General features: G+C 32.9%; 1 protein-coding gene across 1 annotated transcript in view; it reads right to left on the minus strand.

Moving 5' to 3' along the window:
- LOC143255854 (transmembrane 9 superfamily member 3-like) overlaps positions 1-20,664 on the minus strand; it is a 60,023-nt gene that overhangs the window by 25,968 nt on the left and 13,391 nt on the right. The window contains exons 2-4 of the mRNA XM_076512181.1: positions 9,720-9,915; positions 5,670-5,792; positions 374-534 (exon numbers count right to left, since the gene is read on the minus strand). Coding sequence (XP_076368296.1) covers positions 374-534; positions 5,670-5,792; positions 9,720-9,915 — 480 coding nt within the window. The remainder of the gene's footprint in view (positions 1-373; positions 535-5,669; positions 5,793-9,719; positions 9,916-20,664) is intronic.

Genomic DNA, 20,664 nt, shown 5'->3' on the forward strand with positions numbered 1-20,664 from the left:
TTAAATATTCAGAAGATGAATGATATATGAGCAATGTATGAAATCATGGAATAAAACTATATGGATGAGCATTTAGATATCAAGAATGTGAAATTATATAAAAGCAATTTATGAAATTACATCCTACAAGTCAATCTCACAATTATGTTTAACCACTCACATAACAAATGATTTTATCAGAATAATGTTCATTTCAAACACTTGCTTTAGTTACACAAGGTTTATCTGTAGCATTTAATAACTTTAATAAGGATTTTTTTCTAAGGGTATATTTATTAAAACTGTCCTCATTCACACAATTACTTTACATTGCAAAGAAATAGTTTATGTTGCACAGTAAGTAAGCCAAACAAAAAATATTTACTGGATTTACCTCATAGGAAAATGTAATTTTCTTTCCTACTTCTAGCTTGACTTTTGCTTCACTCGTCAAATTTACATCAACTATGCGATCATCATTATAACCAATGTCAAATTTTTTATGAGTCCATATATAGTAACTGTTGTCCGATTTGTCCACATCACCTACTATACCTAAAACGAAGAAAATCTTACATGAACTATAAAATATACAGCATTATTTTAACTGTATAACCATAGTGTGTTAAATAAAATTAATATAATTTTGTACCATTTACAAGGCTCATTTCAGCTATGAGTTCTGTAGTCTCAATAAACTAGTTTTATAATCCCATAAAGTACAAACAACTCAGACCAAAACAGAGATAAGGAAAATCTTGTCAAACTTATTTACACAAAAAATGAAAACTTATTATAATAGTTTACTCTATTTAAGAAAGTTTTATGATGACCTAAAATACAATTACTATATTCTCTTGATCTGAAATGTTTATTAACCACAGGAACTACTAGACATATGTTATATTCACTTTTATACTTAATATTTTTTAAGAAGTTTCTCTTTAAAATGATATACTGAAAACATTTTTAGTTTAGGAAATTGCTTCTTGTTTTGAAGTTACATCAAAAGTACACATGTAATACTTTAAACCCATACTTGAAATTGTTATATATGATGAAACTCATAAACTTACAGGTTGAATATGTTACTTTAAATCAATTTTAGAACCTTACCACAACATTACAGTCCAATTTGTTAAGTCCAGTAATGCTTTATCTGATGACCATGCATCTTGACAGTAGCACTGTGATATAGGTTCCACTGCAAAAAACCCCATCAAAGCAATGTCATATCCAAAGCATGCCACTCCTATCTACTTGCTTTCCATAATCCAACACTTATTGCAACAGCCCAGTCATACAGGGATTCACAAGTGCTACATTCATTTAATTAACTGGCATGTTATTGATAAAACAGAATAAATACCTATTTCATTCTCCAACTGCTTGAGGTGTGCAATGTTTGGATGGATATTACGTGAAAGCAACTTGTGTATACCTGATCTGTGACACTTTTCCATACAGAGATCTTTCTTGTATTCTCAAGAGGGCTGGTATGGGTATTAACAATTTAATTAAAATAGTGTACAGAACAACATTTTGAACTTCTTTCTTAGGTCATCTTCAAGTGGGTTTCTCGTCATCAAGAGATCTTTCTTGATTATGTTGTGTACTATTGCCTGAAAACATATAAATGACTTTTGCTCCTGACCTTTGTGTTTGTGGATTCTCACCTGTTACAAAATGCTATATTTTGCTTAGCATGGCTATGGTACAAGTTATTTTAGGTCTCTTTCTGAATGGTTCTGGTGGCCCACATTGGTGAATAGCCATTTGCTTTCCAATACCATTAAGCACACATATATCCCTGTATAATCAATTCTAGATCCCCAATTAGAAGATATTTTCATGGTCTGAATGTTTAAATATTTTGTATCAGAAAGGGCTACTACCCATACTATTTAAAAATGATAAGTTTTTGGTTCCATCACACTACCTCCAAAATGCAAAACAACACAAAATGAAAACATTTTAATATAATGTATTCAACCATCCACATGTAAATTTAACCATATCGAAAATAACATCATCATGTGATCCAGTTCAGTTCAGTGATTCAACTAAGATGACTTATTCATGTGATTCACTGATTAATGTTCAGAAACCAATGGATTAAGCTTATTATTTAACTCAAGCAATCTAAAAATATATAAAAAATGTAGAACAATTAATAGTTTATAAAGCAAACATTCTAAGCTGTACTACAATAAAATCCATTATTAACTGTACATATAAAAAATAATAACAAACTGTTTACAATTATAGTGTAAATGAATAGCAACTTTCTAGCTTACAGTCACAAGAGGTTAAATTCCAAACAAGCTTTCACCTTTATTAAAATGCTTCGAGTAAGCAAAAGTAATAATCCATTAATGTCATTTTTGTCCAGTTGAATAGATGGATTGTCATACTTTTGCTTTCTTATGTAAAAAAATGTTTATGTTTAACTTTGTTGTTCCCTTCAAAGTGTGGTTTCCACAATAGTTATTTTCTGTCCTTATGGATTGGTCCATATTTAGTTAAATTTAAATGTGATGTGAGTATCTGGCTATTACAAAATTTGTTACTTATGTTTTACAACTCACCCATCATTAAACATATTTTGTTATTATTGTCATGTAGTAATTATAACAGCAGCAACACTACATTCAAATGTTCCATTTACTTAAAATAAACTGAAGTAATTCCATTATGGACACTATATCCGACAAATTAGGCTACAATATACTAACTACACAAATATTAGGAGTCTACAGTTTTTGTAAGAGTGATTTAATAACATATCTACATAACAAGAAAAGAGCTTCATTATCCTGAATAATGTTTGATAGAAATTGTTGAAAAATATAACTGTACAATAGCTAAGTTTGTTCACAATAAGTTTTTTTCTTATTACCAACAATTTTTAACTTAATATCTAGCAACAATTAGTGTCTCTTACATATTATAGTGTTTCTAAAAAAGCATCAGTGTATCAACAATTAAAATTCAGAAACTTTATAATTAATGAAACAATGTCTAGATCAGAAACAAATGGTGGGGCATGAAACTGATCACATTGCTTGGCCATCTATTTTTGATGTTGGCATGTTAAAAGATAATTTAACCATGTTACTTTTACAAAAAAACATGGACTTTCTTAAACCTTTCAGCTAAATAATGTACAACATAAGGCAGAATTCTGGTCCATCTAAGTTGTCCTATTTATTAAATGATATTAAACCCTAAAAAAAAAAATTAGATCCAGTCATTACCATTCAAAATACTTATCAAGCTTTCCCTTGAACCCTTTTAACTTAATTAACTACACTCACTGTATCTGAAAGCAACCCATTCCAAAGGACACTCACAATTTAGAAAAAAAAGGTGTCTTAGTTGTCATAATTTATATATGCAACCCTTAGTCATACCAATCTAACCATTAAATGTGATGAAAAATGGTGCATCAACACTATCAATTTCTTTAACAATCTTAAATATCTCAAGCAGATTCCTTTTAACTCTTCTTTTTCAAGAGAAAAGTTTAAAAATCATAAAGAATCCTCATATGATATATCTGTATCCCAGGCATCATCCTAGTGATCCTCCTCTGTACCATTTCAAACAGTTCAATGTCTTTTCTGAAGTAAGGAGCCAAAAACTGGACACTATAATCAAAATGTTCCCAATATTAGGACATTATAACCTTTTTAGACTTGTGCTTACATAAATACAACATAAAACTCTTAACTGTCCTGCCACTAGCAACTTCACACTGCTTGGATGGCTTAAGACACTGATAAACTAGAACACCAAAATCTTTCTCTTCCATAACATTTTAAGATTATTCCCATCAAATGTATATACATAATTCAATTTTCAGCCAACCTTTTTTCACAGTTTTTTTTCTTAATTTCCTGTTTAACCAACTCTATTGATCTTCCATAAGCTTCCAAGTCTCCCACCATTACAGTCAACAAAAGGTTCTTATATGTATATTTTTTTTTATCACTTACATATTTTGTTAACCAGTTTTGTTATTTGCTTATGGCTAACCCTTTTTTGTCTGTAAGGAACATACCTATCTTGAATATATAAGAATTTATTTTTAAACTTTTCCACATTTAATTTGTGTTTCCAACTAATTCAACTGCTCAATTAACAGCACATAATTCTTGTCTCATTTCTTCAAAATTTGCATTTTGGAAATTTGAAACCAAAATCTCATTATTCTATATTTCCACATGTAGCAAAATATCAAATCTACTTGAACAATAATCACTTGCACCCAGATGTTTCATTATCTTTACCTTATCGATCATGTCTTTATTAGAAGTAAACAATAAATCTTAAATATTATTGTTCCTAGTAGGTTTGCTAATCAAATACTTAAGAAAATTCATTTTGAACAATTTCTAAAAATGTGTTTCTCTCGTGATCTGACTCTATAAGCCTGAAATTTAAATCTCCCATTATTATAACTTCACTAACAGTTATCTATCTCCCTGTATAGTTTCCCATTAGGTTCATCAATTTCATGTGGTGGTCTGTAACAAATTATAATTAAAAGCCTTCTCCCCTTATAATGAATAATAAAAACCTAAATAGATTCAATTCACTGTTATTAACTTTGGTATCCTCAACTTAAAATGTCTATAAGTCACCTTTTATTTTATACTACTATATTTCTATTAGACAACCTATAACCCCTTACTTTAAAGCAATTTCTGTCATCATGTCTACATTTAGCCAGATTTTAATTATTCCCATCATATCAAAATCCTCTGTTCTGATTAGTGTTTCACAATCATCCATTTTATTTCTTATGATTTTGGTACTACGATAATAACAGTTTAGTGTAACAGAAAAGACACTTTTGCACCTTGTTCCTACACTATACCTCTCTCTACATCTTATTTTTAGTTCACTATTCTGGCCCTTTCCACGTAGTTCTAGTTTAAAGTTACCATTACAGTCAAATTAATAGCTCCTGCAAACAAGTCAACTCTTGCTTTATTTAAATGTAAATCATTCATTCCAAAAATCTCTCTTTTCCCATCGAATGGATCCCGTAAATTCAACTAGCCACTCTGTTCTTCCTTACATAATAACAAACTTACAAGGTCATCTCCATAGTTAAGTTTCAACAGTATCCCTGACAGAATTTAGTTACTATGGTCCTTTTCACTGAGTGTCTTCTACTTAACAAATAGCTCCTTTGATCTTCCCTTCCCTATATCATTAGCTCATGTGATGCACTACAAAGACAGTATCATTACTAGTTACTGAATATATGAATATGCTTGGACAAAATTATATAGAGTTGTCTTCAGATTTAAAGAAGTTTTTTCTTCTCAAAATCAATAAGAGTAATTTATTTTACTTAACTAATTTAAATTATTCTCTCTGCCTGTGCAAATACATCATTAAAAACCATATACCTGCATAAACTAGGATGGAAAAGTATGATTACACTTCAGGCAATACGTACTTGTAAATATTAAAAATAATATCCCAATAAGACTACAAACATCGTGAAGTTAATTTCAGATGCATGAAAAAAAGTAGAAAAAAAGCTTTTAACACCTCAATCTGAAAGAATCACAAACTTCCTGATAAAAAGGTGAGTACACACTGTAATAAAAAATATGAAAGACATTCACATTTGCCCTAAAATATATTTAAAATGTTTTACTAAAATTACATACCCCAAATAGGTAAGTCATCAATATACAGCTGATACCAGTAATTATTTTTTACAGCATAGACAAAGGCCTGGAACTTCTCTTCTGTTAGTTCTATTTCACAGTACTGGGTTTTTGGCATGCTAGCTACAGAATATTGAAAAAGTGTAAAATAAATTTGCCACACAACATTCCACTGTTTTATGCTTGTTACAAAAATAAAGAAAAAAGGGAAAAAACAGGAACTGACACTTCATAACCTTATGCAAATGTTGCTTTAATATTTTATAGTTTAATAAATATTTCTATTTATATAAAAACATAAAAGTTTAAATCCATTATTAAATGAAAAAAGGACTTCATTATAACCAAATATTTAACTGAAATGTTTACACCAATAAGTTTATGAATACATGAATTTATTTGAACATAATGCACTTAAATAATGAGAACATAAATAAGAAATACGTAGTAGAAAATGGATAATTACATTTTATTTTTAACAACATCTTACCTGTCTTATGTGCACTTACTTGTATGTATCTTCATCTGTGTATGTGCATGTATTAAAAGTTTTCAAACTCATTTGGCCAATTAACATTATTACAACTGATGTTAACAACAGTTTTATCTGTTCACACAAATTGTCCAGTGTTGACCACTTCTAAAGCCACTTTCAAAAAGTATCACTAAGAACAACAAGGTGAGTGTTTAAGGATAGGAATCTTTTTTAGGTGGGGGGGATTTCACACGTTTATCATTCTTAGTTTTTGGTGTCTTGTCCCTTCCACATTCATTACTCATGTTACCCCTCTGCTATTGACCTTACAGTTGCATACATTCTAATTCTAATTAGTATGTCAAAATACACCATTCACATGTTAAATATTGTATGAATGCATTTCAAAAATTCAAACATACTACCTTAGGACACCCATCATAAGTGTGGTACTTTAATTTCAGACATGGGATACCAAGAAAACTTTAGAAGTTACTTATCAGCAAAAATTCATCGGAATGAGATTCCACAGGTACCATTTTATGTATTTCATTTTCCAAGTTACAAATAAATCTTTATTCCTATGTATTTCAGATAAAAAGCATTAGAATCTGATTTATGAAACAATATATGTAATAAAAGTGATCAAAAAGTGGAAATTCAACCAGAAGTTCTAGAATTTTACACATATTGTGCAAGCATGTGCACAATTATTACAACCCAAGAGTGTTTCAACACTGACTTTCAGTAAAGATTAACAAGTCCCCAAACTAACTACAGCTGGTAATCCAGTTCAATGATGACCTCAAACTATATGAAAAACACTTTTATACAATTTTTAAAAACTTACAAAAATACACCAGACTATATATATATATTAATTTCTAATTCATTAATTACATCAGACATAATTCCTACATACTATAGCTGCATCCTTCCTTATCTTAGAAGTGTATTTTATCTTAGATTAAAATTAACCTTAATTACCAATTCATGCATCTACGAATTATGCTTTTGTGTGTGTGTCTATATATAGGCACACAAGATGCTCTTGTTATGTTATCTCAATATACGTTGTTTCACACTTACTTCAATTACCTTTTAAAAAACACAACACAAAATTCAATGATGATGCGAAAACCCACTTGTAGAGAAAAATATACATGTAAGAATGGCTGGTTTGGGTTGAGAAAATGTTTTATGTAGAGGAGCGAACAACGTTTCGACCTTCTTCGGTCATCATCAGGTTCAAAAAGAAAGAAAGATGTAACTGACCAATAGCTGACCACATATTTGAAGGGGGTTGTGTAATTGAGTGTAGAAATGTAGAGGGCATGCTTAGATGTTGGATTATATTTATTAATATAGGTATAAAGGTGTTCCTTTGTATTGGTTTATTTTGGGCTTGAGTTGTTGATTAAGTAAGGCTTCTTTAATTTTGAATTTATGTTTGTTTCTTTATTTAGTAATTCCCTGCATATACTTTGTTCATAGTTTTGGACTTGGTTCAGCTTAATTCTCTCAATATGAGCTTGATCTACTTGACTAACCATGTGACCTTTTTGTATTTATTTAAATTCTTTATAAGTATAATACTTCTAACTTTAAATACAGCATATATATCTTCACAAAATTTGGCAGACTTTCAGTTAACATTATAAGCCTTTCACATACAAAAAATTGTAATTTTTAATTGTTTATAACACTTAACCCTACTTTTTATACTAATAGTAGTGATGCACTGAATAATTTTATTTAATTAAGTAATGTACTAAAGAAAATAGACTAATAACATACAAAACGTAGACAATTTCCCCTTAGCTCTCAAACAATTTCAGATTTTTTAACTATATAACAAGAGCTGTTAACAAACACATCCAAGCTAGTCAATAACCTTCCAATGGAAATAAATCATGTCTCATAAATGAAATTGATGCTTCTCTGTTCAGAATACAAAGTTATACAGTATAGCATTTGATAGATGAAGACCTTGACTTTCTATTGGTTATAGGTAATATATAACTAAGTTTAAGAAGTATTAACACATCCTGAAAGAGAAGATGTCACAAAAATGTGTTGCAGGAGGGGTCTGACTTTCTATTGGATAGCTCTGTAAACAAACAAAATTGAAGATTATAAAAATTATGGTTTGTCTGAGCAATGATGATTTTATAGTGAGTTATTTAGGTTTACTTTCATGTATATTGGAGGGATGGTGGATAAAATATAGAAGAAAGGATTCCTGCAGAAAATGTGTCAAGTGTGTAACACTAAAGGAAATTTAGGATTTTTTAAAGTGTTGACTTACAGAATTAAGTGCTTAAAACTGAAAAGCTATTAAAATATATATTATTAGCTAATATGTTATGTTACATTAATTGGTATAGCATAAATAAAAAACAGATTTAATGAAAACTTTAATGTCACCACCCACCTAATGAGCTATGTCACATAAAGGAAGGGAAGGAGTGAGGTTGCTTAGTTCCCACATGTTCTCTTGTGTAGTGTAGTTGGTATGAGTGCTCATTCTAATTGGTGTGTTTATCAAAAAGAATCATTGTAACCCTTCAATAATGAGTAGTAAACATAGTGCTACTAACAGTGCAGGTTATGAGCATAAGAAAAAGTGCAGAAATATTAAGTTTGATGTTAAAATGGAAGTAATACAGCACAACAGAAATGGTGAATGTGAAGATGATCCTGAGTGATTTGAAACTTTCAGCAGAAAGCGTATATACAATAGTGAAGAATGCAGATAAAATATAAAGTAAAGTTAAGCATGCTGTAAAGCATTCAGAGAATAAAATTACATGAAGTAAGATAAAAAGTCACATATTGACTTGAAAAAGGAGTTGGGAGAATAAACATCTAGAGACAAATAATTTAAGGTTACCCATTGATGGTTTTACAGATTTTCAGGCATGATATAGTTTCAGAAACATAAACATTCAGGGAAATTTAGTCAGTGCAACACAGGTGCTACAAAAATGTTTTCAGATAAACTTAAAATAAACATTTAAGATGTTGGATACCTATACAGTTGTTTCATGTTGATAAAACTGGGCTGTACTGGAAAAGCATGTCAATAGCACGGACATACATTACTGTCAACAAGAAGACTGCACCCACCTTCAAGGCCTCAAAGAATTGGCTAAATCTCCCTTTAGAAAGCAATGCTAATGGCTACAAGACATTAAAGCCATTGTACATGTACAGAAGTGAAAATCCACTAGCAATGAAAATGTTGTGGAATCCTGTCTTCCTGTAATATGGAAACCCCATAGCAAAGCCAGGATAACGAAGCAGATTTTTCTATGAGTAGTAGATGGGTCTTAGGATAATGAGGCAGATTTTTTCCATGAGTGGTTGATGGGTCATTTTTTATCAAAAACAGAAATTATCTTACTTTCATGATGATAAAAACTCCACTTGAAGTAAAAATGTATTCTAAAGATGGACGGTATGGACATGAAACTTTAATTAAAATAATGTAGAGAACAATGTTTTAACTAATCTTCAGGTTAACTTAATTAGAAACAAATTTTAAAAAATTAGGAATGAGCTATTGTACATACCTTTGAATTCAATACCAAGTCCACTAAATTCAAGTTCCACACCTAAAAGGGCTTCTCCCAGTGTTTCATGATAATGACTTATACTCTTTTTGGGACCAGGACAAAATGGTAATGAGAAATACGTATAAGTTTCTTGTCTGTTGTGATATGGCCCGACAGTATTCATCCATAATACAACCTCTTCATTTTTTTCATACTGTTATAAAAAAAAGGTACATAATCCTACACTATTTTTACATTTAGTTTAAAACCAACAGTTTAAACTTATTAAAGAAATTACATGTTAATTAAGAAACCTTTTATCAAAAATGAATATGCTCCAACTGCTTACAGAAGGAACATACTTTACAGAGACAAATTATTCCAATTTATATTTAAGCTTTTTTATTCTCTTTAAATCACAGCCAACATGAATAATTAATGTTTATGAAATAAACTTAAAAATATATCTTTAGTGCCTAGAAATATAAATTTGCTAAAGGAAATAATAAATTACAAGTTAAACAGATATTCTACTTATTTTACTTGTGGAGACTACTGCAGTCATAACTTATTTTTATAATGTTCAAAAGCATAACAAAATGTTTATTGTTTTTAGAGTAATTAAATAATTAGTACCCAATTTAGCAACAAAATAAAAAATACAATAATGCTTCCATGTACTTAAAAATACTGCTAAGGCTTGCACTTTGCATTTTCAATCAGATAACATAAGCAATAAAAATTTGATGATTGTCACAAAAAGTTATAAATTTCTAACTTCTTTAATATTTTACAATTCAGCCAAATTCACACTGTACCATGGGTGCTTACCACAATTTATATGGATTTTTCTGATAGCTGACTACATTTTTACCTTTTCAGAATTCAACTTAATTTCAAACAGGTGCTTACCTCTGACATACTTTTTCTTTTTGAGTCATTCTTACTTTGTCAACAACCACATATCTGTTGACACTAAATATCTTTGATACAATGCATTATATTTGTCACCTTACCAAAGTTCTACAATTCCCTACCTTCTACCTGACTTACTGTAGAAGCACCAGGAGAAACAAAATAAGACCCACTCTCTTTACCTGAAGGTATATTTCTGATAAATACTCACTTCTCTACACAGTTTAGCTATCTTCTTCATGCATTTGCTTAAAAGTTTTGTATGCCATAATCCTTGAAGTAACTACCACCTAATTTAGTGTGTTTTACTATGAACTGTGTTAGTGCATGATGACATCATGATGTGACAAAAAACAAAAGAAAAAAACCTTCTTTGAATAAGAGGACAATACAACCTCCAAGTGGTGTCACTACCCTTACGCATTTATGATAACTTCATTTTCTGATAAGGCAATCAGAAAAATGGGCACCACAACAGGGGAGGATGGGTGGGAATGTGTAAGGAGGTATCTACGGAAATACATTTTCAGGTAAAAAAAGAAATTTCCAAGTCTGTAATTCACCTCCCACATACTGTAGTTAGAATCCCATGAGAAACTGGTGGAGAGGTTGCTGTCAAACTTTACCTAGATGAGAATCCTTCAGATAGTGCCCAAAAAAAGCTTATGGAGGATGATCCCCAATGGCAAGAAATTTATAGCAGCACACCCATGGAGAGTAACAACTAATAATAATAAGGGATCCATAGCAGAATACCCATGGGAAATGATGTCTCATTTTGACCAGGGTATCATCTTAATGTGAATTGAAGAGGGAGAGGAAACTGAGCTCTGTGTGTCATGGGAACAGACAGAATGAGAACATGACCATTAGTGGTTGGCAAGATAGAATGTATAGCATGATTAAAATACATTCACTTGCTCCTTTTGTGCTCACCTCAAACCTATTGAACAAACTACAACTGCAGGAGGAGGGCACATCATTTGGAGGAGGACACATTACTTACATACTTTGTTTTGTATAGTGTGTACCCACCTCAACTCAACTGAAAACACTTCAGCTGCATGAACTTTAGTTAAGAAGTATGACTACAAATATTATATGCTTGCCTTGACACTGGAAGGGTGAGCCAGTTATGTATTATGGTTTAATACAGTGACTGCTCACCTCAACTCACCTAAAAAGACACTGCATGCAGGAAAAAAGCACTTCGGTTATTTATAAGGAATCTGTATATTGAGTGCTCATCTATACTGACAAGATTCTGTCTACAGGAGGAGGGTACTTCAGTTAAGTGCTGTAATTTCCTATAGTGAGTGTTTACCTCACCTCAACTGAACAGTCACCGGCTGCAGGAAGAGGGCATATCAGTTATGTATTATGATTTCATACAGTGAATGCTCATCTCAACTGGACTTAACAGATGGTAGCTGCAAGAGAAAGGCACAAGTGGTATGAGCTTCTACTTACAGGGTGACCAACATTATACTGCCCCACTTCCTACCACATTCTGCTAAGCCAAGCAGTGAGGATTTTTCAGAGTCCAATACACCAACAGCTAAGAACTAGTAAGTAGCAAGGGTTTATCATACTTCACTCAGTAAGTGGGGAGAGGGGAAACCTGGAGAAGAGCCCAGATCCCTATAAAACCTCCCTAACTGAACAAAAACAGTACAATGAGTGACCATGAAGTCCTAATTTTAAAAACAAGCAAGCATGAATCAAAGAAGTGGGTAAATCACTTTTCTGGTGATGGTATTTTCCATGATAGTCCATGAAATTGGTACAGTCTGGATTGAACAATTAAGTAAATTTGTATGACAAGAAAATACCTCAACTCATCTTGGAGAACACTCCATCATGCAGTGGACACTGGTAGAGCAAGGGAGTATGGTCGGAGCTCTTTCCATTGTCTTGGCTTGATGCAAATTTTAAGTAATTATACCCTCTGAGGGTCTGAAAAGTAAAATATGTTTACCCATCTGGAGACAGTGGACCAACTAAAAAATAGTGAGTGGAAGAAGATGCAAACATACACACACACAAAAAGCCAAATGGGATATATAATGAGAGGTGAAGGTGTGGAGCACATACTGGAATGAAATATTTCATCCAATACATTTAGAAAATGGGCAGCAAGAAGTTCAGTAAGCTGATAAATCTGATGTGAAGAAATATGGAAGAGTCTGCAGGCATCTACATTCAGGATGCATACACCAACCAGAGAAGTTGACAGATTCATCCAGTAAAGGTAGAAAAAGAGAGGTCCCTGAAAGAATAGGGATCTCAGGGTATGAATAAATTATGTCATAGGCCCAAAAAGGGGGAAGTATGAGATAAGTAACATGAAACAGTCTGAACAGGGTATGAATTATTGAAGAAATGATAGATAGGTGACCACTATCTTCCCTACAGTGATAGTGATCTTAGGAAGGAAAGACTGATATGGCTAGAGGATAATAGAATGGGGGAAAAGAATATGAAAAGAATCAACAGTATAAGTATCTAAATGATGGCAACTACAGGTAAGAAGAAGAAGAATATAATACTTAAGAGAAAGATTGTATAAACTGGAAGATGTTAATGGCTTGAAAAAGTCATGCATAAGAGCATGCAAAACCATATTGAGCTACCAGTCAAGAACAGGTGTATGACAAGGGGGATGATGAAGGAAGGAATGGAATAAAGTGGAGAGGGCAGTAGGCTAGCCAAAAGAAAAGGAATGGCAGATGGACCAATGATGGTAGACATGTTACTTACATTTACATACAAAGTAGAAGAGTGACAGGAATAAAACAAGAAAAATGCTACACAATCAGACAGTCCAGTTCAATGGCTAACAGACTGTACAAATCTCATAGATGAAGATGGAAGGATGAAATAGTGATGGGTAAGGCTCAAGCAAGAGAGAGAAGGGACTTGGTCTCAAGAAAAGGAGAGTCTGAATAAGGAGAGGAAACCAAGTTCAGCAAGCCAAAGAGAAACCACCAAGAAGATCCAGCAAAACATGTCACTAAATTCTCTGTTATATGAAATTGAAAAGCCTGGTAAAATCATGAAACAGCCTAATTAACAGGTGTCAGGAAGAATTGAAAAACAGAGAGGTGTTCTTGAGAATGGGTTCAACAACTTAAAGGTCATTGCAATGGAAACATCATGTAAGGAAGTACAAGAATGTGAAAATGAAGCTGTATCATCTGTCTCACCATGGTTGGAACTATGACATCCACTGTAGAAAAGCTTCTGATGGCTCAAAATGCTATGCAAAGATGTGAAAATGGAGGAAGCAAAGATATAAGTTGAGGCATTATCTATCCCTTAATGGAATGCTTTTTAGCTACTTCCAGAAGGCATCATATATTCATGGAAAATCATTGCAGAGGGTAGAATAGTGTTTCAGTATCAGGATGTATGTGACAATTCCAATCTGGTGAAACTGCCAAAACATAGAGTTTCATGTTACAAAAGAAGAGACTAAAGCCCCAGCACAAAGGGTCTAATAGAGGTAAAAGAAAATATGTGACAGTTCTAACTGGGTAAAACAACCTTAACACAGACTTCCATGTAACAAGAGAAGAGATTATGTAAACCCTTTTTTTTTAATGTTACTGAACTTACCTCTTAGAGACTCCATCTGGTTTGAAGTTTCACTGCAAAAGACAAATACAATGCTGAATCTGATGAGATAGCAATGCTAGACAAGTAAGTTTAAAAAAACAAAACATTTAGATTGGTCCACATATCAGCCTGCAAAATGTCTTCTAATGATTACTAGAAGTACAATGCTAAGGAGATGAAATCTCATATTCATTCTTAAGGCAATCAAGTACATTATAGTAAACAGGACAATCAACTGTGAAGACAGGTACTTTGTACAACATGAAAGGCTATAGTGTCAAAGGAACATAGAAACCATATGGTAACAAATACTAGCTGAAATCAGAATAGTCTAATATAACACAAGTACCCTAAAGCATAAATGAAATCTGTTCATGATTTGAAATAGTACATTTCAGGGGAAAACGTGGCATATGTCTTGCAAAAGCTTTCTCAGGATTAGGACAAACTGATAAATCATGCTTCTCTGTTAAAGGTATATACACTTGTTTGTCAACATAAGAATAAAAAGGCAGGTCCCCTCAAATTGAGCATATGTAAGAAATGAAAACCATACTAGGATACTGACAAATGATTCAGCATTAACAATCCTAATATGTTGATCAATGAGCTCATAATACAGCCATGAGACCTCTGTTCACACTAGAAGAAAACTGGTGAACAAAGACTAAAGATTTTGACAAAAATAAAAACATTTCTGCATTAATGGGAATGTTAGTGGCATGATTAACACAACTTACAAGTTCATGAACAGAAATAAGATATGAAGTTTATGAAATAGCTATTAACATCTAGCTTACAATAGGAAAGTAGGGTTTATATAGTTTCCTCTGTGCTTGTGCATTAAGTCATGTGGAAGGTTGGAGAGTTCAGAATTGAGGGTAAAGTGATTCATTTAATACATTATTTCAAGGTCATTCAAAATCAAAATAACACAAGAAGAAAAAAAAGTTCATAATATTTCAGAGGTAAGTTTACAGATTTCAAAATGATTTTCAAACATTAAAAGATAAGAAGGTTATGCTTAATCAATCATTTAATACTGCTCAATGCACCAAAAATTAAATTACTGATTGTAGGGAAATACATGTAATGCAATCTTTTGTGAGAAAAATAATTCTTACTTTTTCAAAGTAAAAATTTGTAGAAGAGGTGATTATATGTATGTGCTACAGATTTGTATACAAATGAGAAGTTCAAAAAAGCCCTAAAAAACTAGTATAGACCTATTTTATACAGATTGAGTACATGATAACAAAATGATTTGGAGCCTTATCATATCCTTTACAGCCCATGCCACCACATCTAGTCATGCTTTCTTTCTGATGACAATGCATCTTGACAGCAGACCTGCAGTATAGTTTCCATTGCAAAATGTTCCATCATTAAGGCTATCATGTTCAAAGCACAACCCTCCTCCTTATAACTTTCACAAAAGACACCTAGTATTTGAGAAGAATGTTTTCTCAGCACCTATGTTAACAGTTTAATTTAAAAAAACTCCATACATGTTGCATCTGATAACTTGGCCAATATATCTTCCTATGGAATAGTATGAATAACCATTTCTCTCTCTAGCTGAATGATGTATTTAATGGTTGAATGTATATGTCACAGATTCAATTTGAGCCACCTTTCCAGCCCAAAATCCATCTTGATTATGTTGCATACTGTTGCCTTGGGCACAAAGACACTGAACTTTACATTTGTGGAATCTCACCTGCCATAAGGAATGACATTTTGCTTATCATAATTGGGATACAATTGTTGTAGTTCTCCTTCAGGATGGTTCTGGTTTCATAACTTCATCCAAATTCTTTGTTTTCTAATGTCATAAAGTAAAAGGGATAGGCTTGTCTTGGAAATATTAAGTCTTGATTTGAATGTACATAAGTGTATAAATATTTTGCACCCAAAAGCTCTGTCACATATCCAATAATCAATACAATGTTTTAAAAATAACTGGGAGAGAAAATCTAAACAAATTAATTTTGGGGCTAAATTTAGAACATATTCACAAAATGTAAGCTTTAAAAATCATTCACAAACTCTTCAAAATTAGAAAAATCTGTCAAATTTACTTGTATATGGTAAAGAAGGGTGTTACAGAGATGTACCCAATTTTGAGCTGTCTATACTGCTTAATTTTAAATCTGGCAATTACATCTTGTTTTTTTCCTTTTTTCAGATGCTCCTTCTCTGCAATGCAACTTATCAAAAGCAAATAAAGTACACCAGGGAAGATCAGCATCTCAAAGAGTTCATAATGTGAACAGTTGTGTCAATTAAACTCTTCATCAGGCAAATGCAAATCTGAAAATAAAAATTATGTTAAATGTCTAATTCTCAACATAAACAGTTGCACGATTCAACCAACTTCTCAAAATTAGAGAAATGTGTCAGAATTACTTGTATATGGTAAAGAAGGGTGTTACAGAGATACATTCAATTTTGAGCTGTCTATGCTGCTTAATTTTAATTCTGGCAATCACATCTTTTCCTTTTTTTCAGATAATCCTTCTCTGCAATACAACTTGTGAAAAGCAAATAAAGTACACCAGGGCAGATCAACATCTCAATGAGTTCATAATGTGAACAGCTGTGTCAATTAAAACAGATGTTATTTAATAGTGCTATTCAATGTTTTTTGCTAATTGTCAATTCAATGTTAAAATGTCTGTTAAAATAATTTTTTCACTGCATACTCTTTGTTGTTGGTGCTATTGCTATACATATTGTGTTACATGTATTATATATGTTATTTTGTTCAATGTACACTGCTGGCCAAAATCTTAAGGCCAATGAACATAGAGACAAAATATGCATTTTGCATTGTTAGACTCAACTACTTATTTGAGGAGAACTTTGAAAAATAAAAATAAAAAACTTTTGTAGCATTTAATAGGGAAAATTTGAATACTATAAAATTAGCCTAAATACTAGCTGGTCAAAAGTTTAAGACCATATCAAAAAGAAGTCCTAAACAGGATAGGAAATGCCCAACAAGAGGTCTCAGTGGTGAGTTGCACGGCCGTCATTGTGAACAACTGCAAACATTCGCTTTGGCATGGTCAATATAAGCATTTGCAGAAAGCCGGCTGGAATGTTATTCCAAGTGGTGAAGATGGCTTCACGAAGATCATGCACTGTTTAAAATTGATGTCCATTTCTACAGAATTCCCTTCCCATCCACTCCCAAATATTTTCAATGGGGTTCAGTTTGGGTGAACATGCTGGATGGTCCAAAAGAATCATGTTATTTGCCATGAAAAAGTCCTTTGTCCTGCAGGCATTGTGAATTGCAGTGTTGTCCTGCTGAAAGATCCAGTTATTTCCACACAAGCAAGGGCCTTCAGTCAATAAGGATGGTCTCTCTAACATGCCAATGTAGCCAGCTGCTGTTGGATGCCCCTGTATAACCTGGAGCTCCATTGTTCCATGGAAAGAGAAAGCACACCAGATCATGATGGAACCTCCTCCACTGTGTTGTGTAAAAAATGTCTCAGGTGGGATATCCTTATGGTACCAGTAATGTTGGAAGCCATCTGGACCATCCAAGTTAATTTTTTTCTCATCAGAGAACTAAACCTTCTTCCACTTTTCTACGTCCCATGTTTGGTGCTTCTCAGCAAAGTTTAACCGAGCTGTTTCATGGTATGGAAGGTGTGGCCTTTGAATGCGTTTACGGTTTTTAAAGCCTTTCTCTCACAGATGCCGTCTTATTGTTCTTGAGCTGCATTCTACATCTATAAGGGCCTTAATCTTGTTCAATGATTGGTTGGTGTCTTGCTGGACAACCCATCAAATCCTCCTGCTCAACGGTGGCGAAATTTTCTTGGGCCGACCACTTGAAATTCTTGTTCTGTATCCCTCAGGGTCTTTTAAGAAATTTGCAGCAGCAGTTTTACTACGCCCAATCTCACCAGCGATGGCACGTTGAGAGAGACTTTAATTTTGCAGCTCGACAATTCTGTCACGTTCAAACTCTTTCAACTTTTTAGCCTTTGCCATGTTTTTACCCAATGTAACACAGAAGATGTCAGTGGGAGATGTTGACAACGCTAATGCTTCAACACAAATGACTAAATTTCGTTACGCATTTACCGATTAATGCTTCGTTTTAGTATGGTCTTAAACTTTTGACCAGCTAGTATTTAGGCTAATTTCATAGTGTTCACATTTTCCCTATTAAATGCTAAAAAGGTTTTTATTTTTATTTTCCCTTTTCTTATTTTCATCTTTCAAAGCTCTACTCAAATAAGTGGTGGAGTCTAACAATGCAAAATGCATATTTTTTCTTTATGTTCATTGGCCTTAAAATTTTGGACTAAACTGTGCTATGTCTACTCTTACCATACAACCTGTCATCTTGTGCAAAAACTTTTAAATATGCATCACTGTATATAAATTATGCACATACATATGCGTGTACGGAATATAATCAGTAACAGCAATAAAGAGTATTTGATATATGTGTCTCCTAAATATTTTAGGTGTTGAAAACCTTGCTAACTATTGATTTGTATAGATACATAATTATTCCTTTTGACTTGAAACCAACTATTCCTCACTAAAGAAAGTAAGTTATGAGCTCACAGATTAAAATGTAATAAAAGTACTGACTGTAACATTTTATTATATAGAACATGCAAATAAAAGCAAAAGTGAAAATATCTTCATTCGATTACTGCCTAACAAGAAGGGATAGTTTGGTAGAATAAAATAGAAAAAGTAACAGGCATCAGGAGTTTGTGTCACACACCTATTGGTAGGAGTTGTCATATGATGATTTATATGTGAAATGTAGTTAAACCCAGCTGATTGTTGGGTATATGGGACTTCAAGGCTTATGGCATATAAAACAACTTTTGCATACGAAGAGCAGCACTACACAAGAACACATATACATGTGAGAATGAATAATGTACCATATCAGAAAGTATAAAAAGCAATAATTTATTTATTTATGATGCACAGCAATTCTGTTCTGAATACATATGAACAACAGTTATATAAAAACACAAAAAGCATAAAATAACAGGTTAGTGGTTCAGCAATTATGACCAAGTGTTCCAAAATGCACAAAGTTAAAACTTTGCCCTCCATCTTTCAGGAGTTGTATTCATAAGCTTGTTTTTTTTCAGAAATTACTAGAATTTTGATATTTTATCAAAGTAAACACTTTTCATCACATAGACATTACAATACATAGCTTCATGACCTTTCAACTTGAATCTGATAACTGTCAAAATCAGGTTCCTTGAACCATATCATAACGATCAGGATTTGTGCCTTGTCATTGTCTTATGACAAATTATGCTAATTCATTTATTTACAAGTTTTAGACAATAAGTTTGTCAATGTATAATATACATGCAATTAATTTTGCTATCTTCATTGCAATTTAACTATAATGGTGTTAAATACTTTATTTGCTTATTTTACAAATTGACAACTCCATGTTGTTAACTTATTGCACACATACTCAAAGCAGTAGCACTTTGACTGTGTACATTGACTGTGAACTCCACATATTTTTGTGGAGGTCTCACAAAAAGCCATCCTTCCATGTTGTATCATAAGCCTTCTCAATGTCAAAGAATATTGATACAAGATGTTGTTGTTTGAGAAAGACTTCTTTGATTGATGTTTCAAGTCAAATCAGGTGGTCCATGGTGGAGCTCTGTCGTCGAAACCCACACTGGGTAGCCGAGAGGAGGCTGTTCGATTTGAGGAACCAAACAAGATGAGCATTATCCATCCTCTCAAAGGTCTTACAGAAACAGCTCATCAAAGCAATTGGATAGTAGTTTGAAGGAATCTTGGGATCCTTCCCAGGCTTAAAGAAAGGTAGGACAATAGCCTGGTGCCAGGCATCAGGAAAATCATTCTCCAGCCAGATCTGGTCAAAAACAATCAGAAGAATAGCAAGAGAAGCAGGAGATAGATGATGCAGCATTTCACAGTGTGCATTATCAAGTCTGACCGATGAACTGCCAGACCAATAAAGAGCCAGTTAGAGTTCCACCAGTACAAAGAAACAATTATAGTCATAGTATCAATCAACTCAAAAGGAAAGAGGTGATAACTCTGCTCGAGTCTTGATGGCTAAGGAGGTGGAGCAAGAAGTAAAATTGCTAGATACCTGGCAAAAGCTTTCATCTAGAGTACTGGCAATGCTCCAGGTATCAGCTACTTCCTGGCCATCAGAGACAAGATTGAGAGGGGGACATAACTATATTGCCCACTGACCTTTCGAATCTCGTCCCAAATGACTTGGAACTAGTGGTAGAAGATATGCTGGTTGTGATCTTAATCCAAGATTCCTTCTGGCTTTGATGTCCTACCCACTGAGCATGTGCATGGGCCTGCTGAAAAGCAATGGGGTGTGACAAGGATTCATATTGCAGAAAACATGTTGAGGTTTTAG

Source organism: Tachypleus tridentatus, chromosome 7, assembly GCF_004210375.1.
Source record: "Tachypleus tridentatus isolate NWPU-2018 chromosome 7, ASM421037v1, whole genome shotgun sequence".
Classification (NCBI taxonomy): Eukaryota; Metazoa; Arthropoda; class Merostomata; order Xiphosura; family Limulidae; genus Tachypleus; species Tachypleus tridentatus.